This window comes from Scyliorhinus canicula, chromosome 5, assembly GCF_902713615.1.
Source record: "Scyliorhinus canicula chromosome 5, sScyCan1.1, whole genome shotgun sequence".
Classification (NCBI taxonomy): domain Eukaryota; kingdom Metazoa; phylum Chordata; class Chondrichthyes; order Carcharhiniformes; family Scyliorhinidae; genus Scyliorhinus; species Scyliorhinus canicula.
The window spans coordinates 38,442,838-38,459,025 of NC_052150.1; the positions used below are offsets into that span (position 1 = coordinate 38,442,838).

A 16,188-nucleotide genomic window follows, 5' to 3' on the forward strand; every position below is an offset into this window, starting at 1 on the left:
GTTGGACTTTAACCTGGTGTTGTAAGACTTCTCACGATGTCAAGAAAGGCAGTGGTCCTGATCCAGAAGCCTGGGAAATGCTACTCTGTGTAGGCTGAACAACTGTTCACCACCATTCTCTACTTACTGTCACACAGCTAATTTCATATCTGAGCTGCTGCTGCTGCTGCTGCTGTCTCTTTCATTTCATAGGTCAGCAAAACTGAAGTCCGTTATGTGTTCCTGCATCAATCGCCTCATTCCCCTCAGCAGCCGTTTGCAACAGTTTTCTGTTTGATTTCAGTCGCGGACTGAGGGAGAATACGTCATCAGCATGACCCGCACAAGACTCCGCCCATATCGAAGGCCACGCCCCTACTCAAGACTCCGACATACACAAGACCCCGCCCCTACTCGAGGCTCCGCCCACGCCCAAAGTCCCGCCTATATCCAAGACCCCGCCCCGACACGAGGCTCCCGTCGCTCTTTACGTAACTGGGTGAATGGTCACTGCCTGCCCCACCCGCCCCCTCTATCCCGATCAATTGTCCAATCCCAATCCAAGACTCAACACCCGACCGGTGGCCCCGCCTTTACAGGAGGCCACGCCCCCGGAGAGCGCGCGTGGGTTTTGGGCGGGAAGTGGCGGAAGTGCGAGGCTGGTCCCTTGTAGTCGGTGCCAGCAGCATGAGGCTGGGAATAGTCATCAGAGTGGCCTGGATCAGTGAGTATGAGAGGGGATGGAAGATAGGAGAGAGGGAGAGAATGAGAAGAGGGAGATGACAGAATAGAGAAAGGGAGTGTGAAGAAAGAGGGGGAGGAAATGTATGCAAGTGCGGAGAATGCATTGAATTTAGTCGGTGCAGCAGGTGCCCTGGTCCCATAACCAGGGCAACTCCACCGTTAGCAGTGAGGGGAAACTTGTCTGAATTATAGACCCATCCAGGAGCAGGTTAATTCCTGGATAAAAGAAAATTACTGAAAATGCTGGAATCTGAAACAAAAAGAAAATATTGGACAGTCTCAGCAGGTCTGACAGCATCTGTGGAGGGGGAAGTGGGCTAATGTTTCGAGAATACTGTTAATTCCTATTTGGCCCCTGTCACTTTAAAAACGAGAGATTCCCACCAGAGAATCTGCAGCTTAGCAGTAAATTTGGGAGCAATGGCCATGGCTGGGACAGCATCCATCAGAGGACACTTCAAATGCCACCATCCTCACAATTTGATGGGTGGGGTATTGGGTTACCAGGGCCTGTCAGTCAGCATTGGCTGTGGTTGGGGTACAAGTTGGTGAGGGGGTGATTTTGGAAGGTAGCTCATACTCTTAGGATTTGGGGGGAGGGAGGGGGGGGGGGGGGAATGCTGGTGGGGGTGCTCTCTGAGAGCCACATAACACCTGAACAGGAGGTCTTCCATTCCCATCAAATCCCCAAAAACCTGCAATGAAGTTGCCAAGGTTTATTGAGCAGTCTTCCCAAGAAGCTGTGGGTGCACCAACAATGGAGGAAGGAGGAAATTTGCCCCACTTGGCTCCCAAATGGCAGAATTGGCCTCTTGGTTGGAAGGCTGTCTTCAGCCTTGACCACCAAATTGCTATGGCAGTGTAAGATCAATAGGCACTCATTGATGTCTTCCCATTGCCATTTTAAGGACACCGAACCACCCCCAAGTCTGTCCATAAAGGGTTAGGGAATGTGAGGTGGAAAGACAGAGGGTACGGGGTAACAATGGTTGGAGTAGGAATGGAGATAAAGGGATGTGGATGTGAGGAGGTAAGGAGTTTTGAATAGGATGGTGGAAGTGAGAATGGGATACGACAGAGGGAAGAGGATAAAGGGAAGGAACGTGGTAGAGGAGTAGAGTAAGTGTCTGATAAGAGAGGGAGTGAGAAATGGATTGAAGGAATTAAATGAGTGAGATGTAAGTAGAGAGCAGTGTGAAAAAGGCTGGTGGTGTGACAGATGAGAGAAGGAAGAGGGACAGTGAAATATTGAAGAAATGGAATGTGAGAAATGAGATTCTGAGGGAGTGTGAGTGAGAGGGAGTAGTGTGGGAAATCATAAATGTGTAAGAGGAGCTAGATGGGGATATGAGGGAAAATAGAAATGTTAGAAGAGTGGGGGGAGTTTGAGAAGAGGGAAGGTGAGAGAGGAAATAGAAAGGGGAGAGAGAGTGCATGATAGTCATAGAGAAGAGAGAAAGAGGTGTGTGTACTCAGGGAGAGGGAAGGAGGAATCATATTAGATCCACAGAAGTGACTTCAGAGTTGGAGCCAAGAGCAAAATATTGGAAAGGTTAATTTGTTGGTGGGTCAAGGTTATGATCTGGTAAGTGGCAATCGCTAGACTGACAAGTTCGAAAGGAAAACTTGATCAAGCTATCACAGCAATTTGCAATTTATTACAAGAAGTGAGCACACTAAACTTAAGGATAAAAGAAATCCAATAACACTTTTGGAGATCTTAAATGTTAAATTAAAACATTTACTGACAAAATGAAAGAAAACTTAAACACACAAGATTACACCCAGACATCCTATGTGTCTTGAACCACTTCGATTGGGCATCGATCAAAAAAAAAGAACATAAAGCCTTGAAAAAGGCTAGTGAAATAGAACATAGAACGATACAGCGCAGTACAGGCCCTTCGGCCCTCAATGTTGCACCGACATGGAAAAAAACTAAAGGCCATCTAACCTACTAGCCCTTATCATCCATATGCTTATCCAATAAACTTTTAAATGCCCTCAATGTTGGCGAGTTCACTACTGTTGCAGGTAGGGCATTCCACGGCCTCACCACTCTTTGCGTAGAAAACCCACCTCTGACCTCTGTCCTATATCTATTACCCCTCAATTTAAGGCTATGTCCCCTCGTGATAGCCACCTCCATCCGCGGGAGAAGGCTCTCGCTGTCCACCCTATCTAACCCTCTGATCATTTTGTATGCCTCTATTAGGTCACCTCTTAACCTTCTCTCTAACGAAAACAACCTCAAGTCCATCAGCCTTTCCTCATAAGATTTTCCCTCCATACCAGGCAACATCCTGGTAAATCTCCTCTGCACCCGTTCCAAAGCTTCCACGTCCTTCCTATAATGAGGCGACCAGAACTGTACGCAATACTCCAAATGCGGCCGTACTAGAGTTTTGTACAACTGCAACATGACTTCATGGCTCCGGAACTCAATCCCTCTACCAATAAAGGCCATCACACCATAGGCCTTCTTCACAACCCTATCAACCTGGGTGGCAACTTTCAGGGATCTATGTACATGGACACCGAGATCCCTCTGCTCATCCACACTACCAAGAATTTTACCATTAGCCAAATATTCCGCATTCCTGTTATTCTTTCCAAAGTGAATCACCTCACACTTCTCCACATTAAACTCCATTTGCCACCTCTCAGCCCAGCTCTGCAGCTTATCTATGTCCCTCTGTAACCTGCAACATCCTTCCGCACTGTCTACAACTCCACCGACTTTAGTGTCGTCTGCAAATTTACTCACCCATCCTTCTGCTCCCTCCTCTAGGTCATTTATAAAAATGACAAACAGCAACGGCCCCAGAACAGATCCTTGTGGTATGCCACTCGTAACTGAACTCCATTCTGAACATTTCCCATCAACCACCACTCTCTGTCTTCTTTCAACTAGCCAATTTCTGACCCACATCTCTAAATCACCCTCAATCCCCAGCCTCCGTATTTTCTGCAATAGCCGACCGTGGGGAACCTTATCAAACCCTTTACTGAAATCCATATACACCACATCAACTGCTTTACCCTCGTCCACCTGTTCAGTCACCTTCTCAAAGAACTCGATAAGGTTTGTGAGGCATGACCTACCCTTCACAAAACCATGCTGACTATCCCTAATCATATTATTCCTATCTAGATGATTATAAATCGTATCTTTATAATCCTCTCCAAGACTTTACCCACCACAGATGTTAGGCTCACCGGCCTATAGTTACCGGGTTATCTCTACTCCCCTTCTTGAACAAAGGGACCACATTTGCTATCCTCCAGTCCTCTGGCACTATTCCTGTAGCCAATGATGACCTAAAAATCAAAGCCAAAGGCTCAGCAATCTCTTCCCTGGCTTCCCAGAGAATCCTAGGATAAATCCCATCAGGCCCCGGGGACTTATCTATTTTCACCTTGTCCAGAATTGCCAACACTTCTTCCCTACTCACCTCAATGCCATCTATTCTAATAGCCTGGGTCTCAGCATTCTCCTCCACAATATTATCTTTTTCCTGAGTGAATACTGACAAAAAGTATTCATTTAGTATCTCGCTTATCTCCTCAGCCTCCACACACAACTTCCCACCACTGTCCTTGACTGGCCCTACTCTTACCCTAGTCATTCTTTTATTCCTGACATACCTATAGAAAGCTTTTGGGTTTTCCTTGATCCTACCTGCCAAAGACTTCTCATGTCCCCTCCTTGCTCGTCTTAGCTCTCTCTTTAGATCCTTCCTCGCTTCCCTGTAACTATCAAGCGCCCCAACTGAAACTTCACGCCTCATCTTCACATAGGCCTCCTTTTTCCTCTTAACAAGAGATTCCACTTCTTTGGTAAACCACGGTTCCCTCGCTCTACCCTTTCCTCCCTGTCTGACTGGTACGTACTGATCAAGAACACGCAATAGCTGTTCCTTGAACAAGCTCCACATATCCAGTGTGCCCAACCCTTGCAGCCTACTTCTCCAACCTACACATCCTAAGTCATGTCTAATGGCATCATAATTGCCCTTCCCACAGCTATAACTCTTGCCCTGCGGGGTATACTTATCCCTTTCCATCACTAATGTAAAGGTCACCGAATTGTGGTCACTGTCTCCAAAGTGTTCACTTACCTCCAGATCTAACACCTGGCCTGGTTCATTACCCAAAACCAAATCCAAAGTGGCCTCACCTCTTGTTGGCCTGTCAACATATTGTGTCAGAAAACCCTCCTGCACACATTGTACAAAGAACGACCCATCCAATGTACTCGAACTATATCTTTTCCAGTCAATATTAGGAAAGTTAAAGTCTCCCATAACAACTACCCTGTTACTTTCGCTCTTTTCCAGAATCATCTTCGCCATCCTTTCCTCTACATCTCTAGAACTATTAGGTGGCCTATAGAAAACTCCCAGCAGGGTGACCTCTCCTTTCCTGTTTCTAACCTCAGCCCATACTACCTCGGAAGAAGAGTCCCCATCTTGCACCCTTTCTGCCACCGTAATACTGTCCTTGACTAGCAGCGCCACACCTCCCCCTCTTTTGCCCCCTTCTCTGACTTTACTAAAGCACCTAAACCCCGGAACCTGCAACAACCATTCCTGTCCCTGCTCTATCCATGTCTCTGAAATGGCCACAACATCGAAGTCCCAGGTACCAACCCATGCTGCCAGTTCCCCTACCTTATTTCGTATACTCCTGGCATTGAAATAGACACACTTCAAACCACCTACCTGAACACTGCCGCCCTCCTGCGAAGTCAAATCTGTGCTCCTGACCTCTCTACTCTCAATCTCTCGCACCCCAAAACTACAATCCAGGTTCCCATGCCTCTGCTGAATTAGTTTAAACCCCCACAAAGAGTACTAACAAATCTCCCCCCCAGGATATTGGTGCCCCTTAGGTTCAGATGTAGACCATCCTGTCTATAGAGGTCCCACCTTCCCCAGAAAGAGCCCCAGTTATCCAGAAATCTGAATCCCTCCCGCCTGCACCATCCCTGTAGCCACGTGTTTAATTGCTCTCTCTCCCTATTCCTCGTCTCACTATCACGTGGCACGGGCAACAACCCAGAGATAACAACTCTGTTTGTTCTCGCTCTGAGCTTCCATCCTAGCTCCCTAAAGGCCTGCCTGACATCCTTGTCCCCTTTCCTACCTATGTCGTTAGTGCCAATGTGGACTACGACTTGGGGCTGCTCCCCCTCCCCCTTAAGGACCTGAAAAACACGATCCGAGACATCACTTACCCTTGCACCTGGGAGGCAACATACCAAACGTGAGTCTCGCTCCCACAAAATCTCCTATCTGTGCCCCTGACTATTGAGTCCCCAATTACTAATGCTCTGCTCCTCTCCCCCCTTCCCTTCTGAGCAACAGGGACAGACTCCGTGCTAGAGTCCCGCACCCCATGGCTTACCCCTGGTAAGTCCCCTCCCCCCACAAGTATCCAAAACCGTATACTTGTTACTCAGGGGAACGACCGCAGGGGGTCCCTGCACTGTCTGCTTCTTCCCAGTCCCTCTTACAGTTACCCATCTATCTCCAGTCTTTGGTGTAACTACTTCCCTGAAGCTCCTATCTATGACCACCTCTGCCTCCCGAATGATCCGAAGTTCATCCAACTCCAGCTCCAGTACCATAACTCGGTCTTGTAGGAGCTGGAGCTGGCTGCACTTCCTGCAGGTAAAATCAGCAGGGACACTAACGGCATCCCTCACCTCAAACATCCTGCAGGAGGAACATTGCACTACCTTCCCTGCCATCCCACTTAATTTCAACCAAGTTCTGGTAAACAAATATAAAACAAATAAAAAAATAATAATATAATATAGCACTTACCTGCTCACCCCAATGGGTCTTATTATTAGGTTAGAGGAGGAGGGTGGGTGGGAGACACTACACGTGTAGTGTCTCGGGTATCCTCTCCACCACAATTTATTGGCTAGGAGAAAATCCTTCCCAGAAGTCCGTGGGTCGTACTTCCGGTTCCCGCCTTATATTATCTTTGCTCCCACTGGCACCCCGCCGCTCTCAATGTGTCCCCTCCCGCTCTTTTCAATGTCCCGGCTGTCTTACCTCTCGCGCTCTTTTCAATGTCCTGGCTGTCTCTCCTCTCGCGCGTGCAATCTGCATGCAAGCGTGCCCAAGGCCTCCCTGGCCATTACCAATGATGCAGGGACGCGGCCGACAGAAGCTTCTGGTGCTCTTGGCAAACGGAGCAGTGTTGGGCCATCTTCTCAATGTCGGCATTGAGGCCTGGCCACCAGACATAACTGTGCCAACATTTTCATTTTGGTCACACTCGGATGTGGTGCTTTAGTATCAGCACTTGCCGTTTATCCGGGATGACCACATGCCTTCCCCACAAGAGGATACCATCTTCCGTGCTGAATTTTGACAGGTTGGCGAAAAATGCCCGCAACTCACCTGGGAGCTGTCAATGCTGCCCACTATACAGGACTACGTGCCGAACCTTGCATAGGACTGGATCTGTCTAGGTCCACTCTCAGATCCGCGATGCTGTGACTGTTCCAACAGTCCATACTATTTAGGGCTGCGACAACCTCATCTGTCACGGGGGTCAGCAAGGGTCGGTCGACAAAGGCAATTCTCAGTTCATCAGCATTCACAATCTGGGTCCTGGTTTATGCTCCAAGGACTACTTGCAGGTAGTGAGCAGCAAAGCCCAGCGCTGGATCCGCAGAGAAACAATGGCCGAAATTGGCTTATCCTCTGTGAAAAGGCCAAGCCGAGGCTTATGATTGGTTAAGATAGTGCAATGGCGGCCATAAATATATTGCTGGACATGTTTCACTGCAAAGACCTCCGTCAGGCCCTCTTTTTCAATCTGCGTGTACTTTTCCGCTGCAGTAAACGTGCGTGAGATGAATGTTGTAGGCGGCTCGGTTCCGTTCTCCATTTTATGAGACAGGACAGCCTCATTACCATATGGGGATGCATGACACGTGATGAGCGAAGGCTTTGCAGGATCATAGTGCGTTGGTAACCCGGATGATGACAATTGTTGTTTTACCCACTGAAAAGCGGTTTCTTGCGGCTGATCCCAAACCCAGGCATGATTCTTCAACAGAAGGTGCAACGGGGCCAGCGTAGTTGCCAGATTGGTGAGAAACTTCCCGTAATCATTTACAGGGCCAAGAAAGGAACAAAGACCCAAAGTATCAGTCGAGGCTGGGGCCTGTTGGATTGTGCGCACCTTCTCCATGATGGGGTGCAAACCTTCACAGTCCACCCAATAACCAAAGAAGACCACTTCCTTAGCTTAAAGACATTCTTTGCATGATAGAAACGGACTCCAGCCTCCAAATTATCCAAATCTTCCTGCTCCGAAGCTCCTGTAATCAGGACATCGTCCAAGTAAACAGCAACACGTGGCAAACCTGGCAAGATGCTCTCCATGACACTCATACTGGCCCCTATGCGTATTGATAGTAACATATGACCGGGTGGCAAGGTCCAACTCCAGCTGCAGGTAGGCGTGATTCATATCCAATTTTGTGAATGAGAGTCCATCTGCGAACTTTGCACAGAGAACTTCTATACGGGGTATGGGATATCAGTCGAGCCGGGAAGCCGTGATCACCATACGTTTATAGTTTACGCACAAGTGAACCGTATTATCTGGCTTCACTTCAGGTACGACTGGCGTTGCCCAGTCAGTGAAACGGACGGGCCTGATAATACCCAGGGAGTCAAAACATTAGCAAGGCATTAGCGAATGGGCGCGCCTGGAAATAGCACGCTGTGGCTTCCGGATATATCTGAATACGGGCTACGGGCCCAAACTGGGCTGGAATGCTTCTGGGTATTATCCTCATACCTCCGTCAAATATCCAGAACCCATTTGAAGAATATTCTGCAATTGCAGCCGCAAATGGCGCAACCAGTCCCGACACAACAGGCTTGGCCCGTGGCTTTGCACCACGATGAGCGGGGAACGCACTTGCTGGCGTCCGTAAGCAACAGGGGTCATCGTAGTCCCACAATGTCCAATGGTTTCCCCATATGGGTGGCCAACCTGGCTTGTGTATCGGTCAATTTAAGGGTCTGTATATTCTGCTTAATGTGGTCAAATGTCTTCTGGTCAAGACCTCTGTGCCAGTGTCCAACTCCATCTCCAGCGGGTGACCATTGACCCGTACCATCACCTTAATAGGGTCAACCTGGGGTACTGCCACACAATGCAGCTGCAGGCAGTCACCCTTTGTCTCCACGTCCTTGGGTACAGTTCCCTTAGGTCCATCCAAAAGAAAAGTACGGCCCCTTGGCTGGCCCCAGCTTCTGCCAGAACGACAGTGCCTCTGATGCCCCCAGAACCGGCGTCCGTTCACAAGTCCTACACTGACAAGGTTCCTCGTCTATTGGTTCTGGAGAAGGTTTCCTTCGGGGGAGGGGGGGGGAACCGTCCGATGGCCACTGCGTCGACCCTTACGGTGCCCCGCCTAAGTTACAGAAGGGGTGCAGGGAGATGCTATTAAACGGAAGAGGTACGCCCCAAGGTGTGCACCTCCTGTACTCGCTGTTCTGCTCTCTTGGGACAACGCTATCTGGATGGCCTGTTGAAAAGTCAATGTCGGCTCAGCTAACTTTCTTCTAAGTGACAGCGCTGTTGATGCCGCAAACCAGACGGTCTCGTAACATCTCTGACAAAGTGTCACCATAGTCACAGTACTCCGCAATCATGCGCAGCCTGGATAAGAACTCAGCAAGGGAATCTCTAGGGGTCCTCTCTGCACTGTTAAACCGGTAATGCTGGACTATCATGGACGGAGTTGGGTTAAAATGTTGCCCCACCAAGATCAGAAGTTCATCAAATGTTTTACTGTCAGGTGCGCTGGGTACGTAAGGCTTCTTATCACCCCAAACGTATATGTGCCACAGCCGGTTAGCAAAATGACCACCTGCCGTTTTTTTTCAGTGATGCTATTCGCCTGGAAGTAGTAACGCATCCGTGTGCATGCTGGTTTCAACTTTTCAGCGTAGCATCAAAGACATCCAAATGTCCCTAAAGAGGCATGATGCAACAGAAATAAAACTTCCAACCTGTATCCAACAAAGGTCCAAGGAGGTGGCTTCAACAGCATAGATGGTTATCCAATTTTAACCCGCGTTGCCAACTTTGTGAGGACCACGAGTTTGTAGAGACAAAAGCAAATAACTTTATTTACAATAATATATATACTGCAGCAATAGTTCACCACTGCTTCTTGTTCTAGATGGTACCACATTGGCCAGCTCTATTTATACAGGTGAAACTGCTAATGTCCCCCCCCCACCCGTCAATGGGGGATCTCATACACCCCAAGAGTTCTGGGATAATCAATAGTCCCCAGTCATCCATATTCAGGCAGGTTCTAACAAGAATTTAGGGAGACAGCCAGGACAGACGTATGCCGAATTCAAAAGGATTAAGTGGCACGATTTTGATAGATTGGTACGAGCATTGGGAGTTACAACTATCTATGATGCTCTGAAAGAGGTTCCTCTCTTAGACGAATTTAAGCATTCCCTACCTTCTATACTAAGAGCCCATGTTGAAGACCAGAGGGTGAAGACTGCTAGACAGGCAGCAATTATGGCTGACAATTATGAGCTAATCCATAAATGTAAACCATTGTTCCATCACTCCTAAACTTTAGAAAAGGACAGGAAGTGGGAGAGTGAAAGGTAGGTAGGTAGCCAAGGTAAAGAATGGATAGCTAGGTGGCATGGAGGTGCAGGGGTTGGCACTGCTGCCCCGTGACACCAAGGACCCTGGTATGATCCTGGCCCCGGGTCACTGGTGTAGAGTTTGTATATTTTCCCCGTGTCTGCGTAGGTCTAACCCTTACAACCGAAAGATGTGTAGGGTAGGTAAATTGGCAACGCTAAGTTGCTCCTTAATTGAAAACATTTTTAAAAAGAATGGATAGCTGGGAATGCTCCAAGATCTCCTCAGACCAGGAAGGAACATACTGAGGGTGGAAGTGAGACTCGGAAGCCAGGGTATTACCATTGTAACAAGGCGGGGCACATTCATTCAGCATATTGGAAGTTGCAAGAAAAGCCTATGTGACTGGTGGGAGTTTATCAGGAGGATTCCGAAAAGGGAACAAAAGTGGAGAATATTACAGGGCAGACTGGAGCTTTAACTGGACTTAGGAGACCTGAGGTAAACACTCCTGTGAGAGCAGGTGTGAGGACTGAGGCCGATGAGACGTATGCAGGATTTTGTCCAAGGGGAAGTTCACCTCATTTTCTTCAACTGATGTAGCCACATCTATTGCTATTTTATGGGACATAGGGTCTACTCAAACTCTTACTAGAGAAGGATTTGGTTTCCCCTTCAAAGAGCTAAATGTAAGCTTCGGTATTAGTGAATGAGGTAAGTGGAGATTATATGACAGTTCCACGGTATAAAGTACAATTCGAGTGTGATTTAGTGTCAGGTCCAGTTGTGTTCTAGACATAGACATAGAACAGTACAGCACAGAACAGGCCCTTCGGCCCTCGATGTTGTGCCGAGCAATGATCACCCCACTCAAACCCACGTATCCACCCTATACCCGTAACCCAACAACCCCCCTCCCCCCCAACCTTACATTTTAGGACACTACGGGCAATTTAGCATAGCCAATCCACCTAACCCGCACGTCTTTGGACTGTGGGAGGAAACCGGAGCACCCGGAGGAAACCCACGCACACACGGGGAGGACGTGCAGACTCCACACAGACAGTGACCCAGCTGGGAATCGAACCTGGGACCCGGGAGCTGTGAAGCATTTATGCCAACCACCATGCTACCGTTCTGAGTGGTTAATAAATTCCCAGTGGATAGAGTAGACTTACTTTTAGGGAATGATTTGTCAGGAGTGAAGGTTGTAACTTCACTCATGAGTCCGATGGAAGAATTACAGATACCACATCAGATATCAACGGTAGGGTATGTGAGAGTAAGAAAAACTCATTGGGCATTAAATGACTCAAAGAAAGAGATGTTGAAAGACGTTGATCACATATCAAATGACAATGGAGGTGAATATGATATGGATGAAATTATCTCTACAAGAATGATTCATTACAGAAATGATGTGGAGATGCCGGCGTTGGACTGGGCTGAGCACAGTAAGAATTCTTACAACACCAGGTTAAAGTCCAACAGGTTTGTTTCAAACACTAGCTTTCGGAGCACTGCTCCTTCCTCAGGTGATTCACCTGAGGAAGGAGCAGTGTTTCGAAAGCTAGTGTTTGAAACAAATCTGTTGGACTTTAACCTGGTGTTGTAAGACTTCTTACTGTCATTACAGAAACTTAGAGAACCAAACTCTGAGAATTGCAAGACCAAAGGTGACCATAAGAAAGATAAGTTATTATCTAATAGTAATAACAGTGATGAAGAGTCACAGATGAAAATTCTTAGTTCGATTTCAGTTCTGATTATGAAGTAATGATAAACAGCTGTTACCGAATAGACCTGTCACTAACTGATCTTGAACAAACGGGAAGTAATTCTTCCAAAGCCAGAAAAGAAGACAGCACATCGAAGGAGAAAGTGAATTGGACTTTTCTAAAACTAATTTGTTACAGCCTCTGACAGTTAAACCAGTTGCCATCCACTTCAGGCGCAAATATTTCCTAGAGTATGCCTGTTTTGAAGGACAATATACATAATAGCATGGCATCATTTACTCAGAACGAGGATAGCAAGGAATGTAAAGTGACACCAAGCAAACAGCTGATTAACCCACACCTTTTTAAAGGTCCATAGAGCCTCTTCAAGATGAAGGAAGCAAATAGCAAAAGGGATGAAATAATCAGTAATCAATTCCTTTTGAAAATTAAGAGGATCATGGATGGAGAACCATGTTGTAATTCTGCCACCGCATCTGTTAACGAAAACCTGATAGTTCATGGAGCCAATGATGTACCATCTGATTCTGAAAGTAAAGAACAGTTGAAATCTGAAAAGCACAAATTGTTTCAGTCTGAATTAATAAATGGAGAGATAAAGGCTATGATGACGAAGACTTGAATGAGGAGGTAAAAGGAGATAAATGGAGCTAAATGTAAGCTTCGGTATTAGTGAATGAGGTAAGTGGAGATTATATGACAGTTCCACGGTATAAAGTACAATTCGAGTGTGATTTAGTGTCAGGTCCAGTTGTGTTCTAGACATAGACATAGAACAGTACAGCACAGAACAGGCCCTTCGGCCCTCGATGTTGTGCCGAGCAATGATCACCCCACTCAAACCCACGTATCCACCCTATACCCGTAACCCAACAACCCCCCTCCCCCCCAACCTTACATTTTAGGACACTACGGGCAATTTAGCATAGCCAATCCACCTAACCCGCACGTCTTTGGACTGTGGGAGGAAACCGGAGCACCCGGAGGAAACCCACGCACACACGGGGAGGACGTGCAGACTCCACACAGACAGTGACCCAGCTGGGAATCGAACCTGGGACCCGGGAGCTGTGAAGCATTTATGCCAACCACCATGCTACCGTTCTGAGTGGTTAATAAATTCCCAGTGGATAGAGTAGACTTACTTTTAGGGAATGATTTGTCAGGAGTGAAGGTTGTAACTTCACTCATGAGTCCGATGGAAGAATTACAGATACCACATCAGATATCAACGGTAGGGTATGTGAGAGTAAGAAAACTCATTGGGCATTAAATGACTCAAAGAAAGAGATGTTGAAAGACGTTGATCACATATCAAATGACAATGGAGGTGAATATGATATGGATGAAATTATCTCTACAAGAATGATTCATTACAGAAATGATGTGGAGATGCCGGCGTTGGACTGGGCTGAGCACAGTAAGAATTCTTACAACACCAGGTTAAAGTCCAACAGGTTTGTTTCAAACACTAGCTTTCGGAGCACTGCTCCTTCCTCAGGTGAATCACCTGAGGAAGGAGCAGTGTTTCGAAAGCTAGTGTTTGAAACAAATCTGTTGGACTTTAACCTGGTGTTGTAAGACTTCTTACTGTCATTACAGAAACTTAGAGAACCAAACTCTGAGAATTGCAAGACCAAAGGTGACCATAAGAAAGATAAGTTATTATCTAATAGTAATAACAGTGATGAAGAGTCACAGATGAAAATTCTTAGTTCGATTTCAGTTCTGATTATGAAGTAATGATAAACAGCTGTTACCGAATAGACCTGTCACTAACTGATCTTGAACAAACGGGAAGTAATTCTTCCAAAGCCAGAAAAGAAGACAGCACATCGAAGGAGAAAGTGAATTGGACTTTTCTAAAACTAATTTGTTACAGCCTCTGACAGTTAAACCAGTTGCCATCCACTTCAGGCGCAAATATTTCCTAGAGTATGCCTGTTTTGAAGGACAATATACATAATAGCATGGCATCATTTACTCAGAACGAGGATAGCAAGGAATGTAAAGTGACACCAAGCAAACAGCTGATTAACCCACACCTTTTTAAAGGTCCATAGAGCCTCTTCAAGATGAAGGAAGCAAATAGCAAAAGGGATGAAATAATCAGTAATCAATTCCTTTTGAAAATTAAGAGGATCATGGATGGAGAACCATGTTGTAATTCTGCCACCGCATCTGTTAACGAAAACCTGATAGTTCATGGAGCCAATGATGTACCATCTGATTCTGAAAGTAAAGAACAGTTGAAATCTGAAAAGCACAAATTGTTTCAGTCTGAATTAATAAATGGAGAGATAAAGGCTATGATGACGAAGACTTGAATGAGGAGGTAAAAGTTGTAAAACAAAGAATGGTGCATATACAGACAGCCAACTCTGTAAGGATTGAACCCTCAGCTGTACTTGTCACTGAATGTAACTATGTGCAGGAAAAGAGAGAATATGAAGCTGGTGGGGTTAAAGAGTGCAGCCCACATGGATCCACCGAAAAGGCTTCAACTTTGCTCCGAGATTCCCCTTGGCTTCAGTTTATGTTTTTTCTGTGACTCAATGGATTCATCTGAATGTACAATCATTTGAAATGCCCTCATATCTCCTTGCCTGAGCAATGTCCACCTCTCTCAGTGGGGCTGCTGGCCTTCCAAATCTCAGAGAACTTGTAACCCTGCGAAGCTCTCTCTGAGGTCCTTAATTGGGTGGAGGTCCAGGAGGTGACCAATTTAGAGGCTGCCTCCAGGAATATAGTACAGATGGGTGGAACACATAGACCCTGAGGAACAAATGCAGATTCCTCTTGATAGTATTTTCAAATGTGGTTTGATCTGCCTGGAGTGTGAGAGATCAGTGCCAGAGGAGACAAAGGGAGTGTGAGAGAAGATGAGGAATTGAAAGAGGAAGGAGAAAGCGATCAGGAATGTGAGAGAAGAGAGGAAAGAGTACAAGGAGAGATTGCAGCTTTAAAATTTACAATCAATCTGGCATCAAATGCTGTCCATGGATGTTTTAAACTTCTACACTCTTTGTGTGTGGAAGTGTTTCTGCATTTCGCTGTGGAAAGGTCTAGTTGTAATTTTGTGATTATTTGTCTTAGTTCTTGATTCTCCAATATCTATCTGTTTTATCCATCTCTGTTCTTGTTAATATTCAGAAAACTCCTCAAATCATCCCATTACTTAAGAAATTCCAGAGAATACAGCCATAGTTTATATAATCTTTCCTTGTACTAATAATCTTTATTAGTGTCACAAGTAAACCTACACTGTAGTACCTCCAAAGCCTGCACAGCTCACCGTACTCCCAGCTGTGGTCTAACCATCGATTTGTGTAGCTGAAGCTTGATTCCTGCCCCATTGTATTTCATCCTCAATAATAAAGGCTCGCATTCATTAGGTCTTTTGTTTATTTTCTGAACCTGTTTATGAAATTACATGATTTGTCTATCGGGAACACCGAGCCAATTTTGAACCTCCACTGTTTGTAGTTAATTACAATTTAGAAAATTTACCATTCTATTTTTAGGTCCAATGTGGATGACCTCACATTAACTGACACGGTAGCACAGTGGTTAGCACTGTGACTTCACAGCACCAGGGTCCCAGGTTTGATTCCCAGCTTAGGTCACTGTCTGGGATGTCAGGGATGGAGGTGAACAGTGTAGGATGCTTCCCATTCTGGAGCTCAGCTGGGACTAGGACGACACCCAGGCCCGAGACCAGGTCTGTTGGGCAGAGGCCACGTTAGCCCGGTGTGATGCCTCCCCGGAATTGATGGAGGACCATCCATGGAGCTGTGGCACTTGTGGCCGGTGCAATCGCAGGACTAGGAAGCTGCAGGCCAGCCAACAGACTCGCGCGCCCCCCCCCCCCCCCCCCCCCCCCCCCCCCGGCGCCAGAGGGAGATGCCTGCCCAGAGCCCGTATCCTCCACTTAGACCAACCTGAGGACAAGGAGTGTATGGAATTGAATTGTGTCACCGCACCTTGGGTTGCCCCTGTTAGGATTACCATCCAGGTGAATGGCCACCCGGTAGAGATGGAGTTGGAAACGGAGGCCACAGGT

The 16,188-nt window shown here is 46.7% G+C and overlaps 1 protein-coding gene across 5 annotated transcripts in view; it reads left to right on the plus strand.

The window, feature by feature from the left end:
• Positions 1-636: 636 nt before the first annotated feature.
• Positions 637-16,188, plus strand: part of LOC119965918 — a 185,160-nt gene continuing 169,608 nt past the window's right edge. For 4 of the 5 annotated variants that reach the window (XM_038796927.1, XM_038796929.1, XM_038796928.1 and 1 more), the window contains exon 1: positions 637-703. In XM_038796927.1, the coding sequence (XP_038652855.1) occupies positions 667-703 (37 nt within the window). In that variant the 5' untranslated portion in view covers positions 637-666. The remainder of the gene's footprint in view (positions 704-16,188) is intronic. The other variant, XM_038796931.1, reaches the window with a different exon arrangement.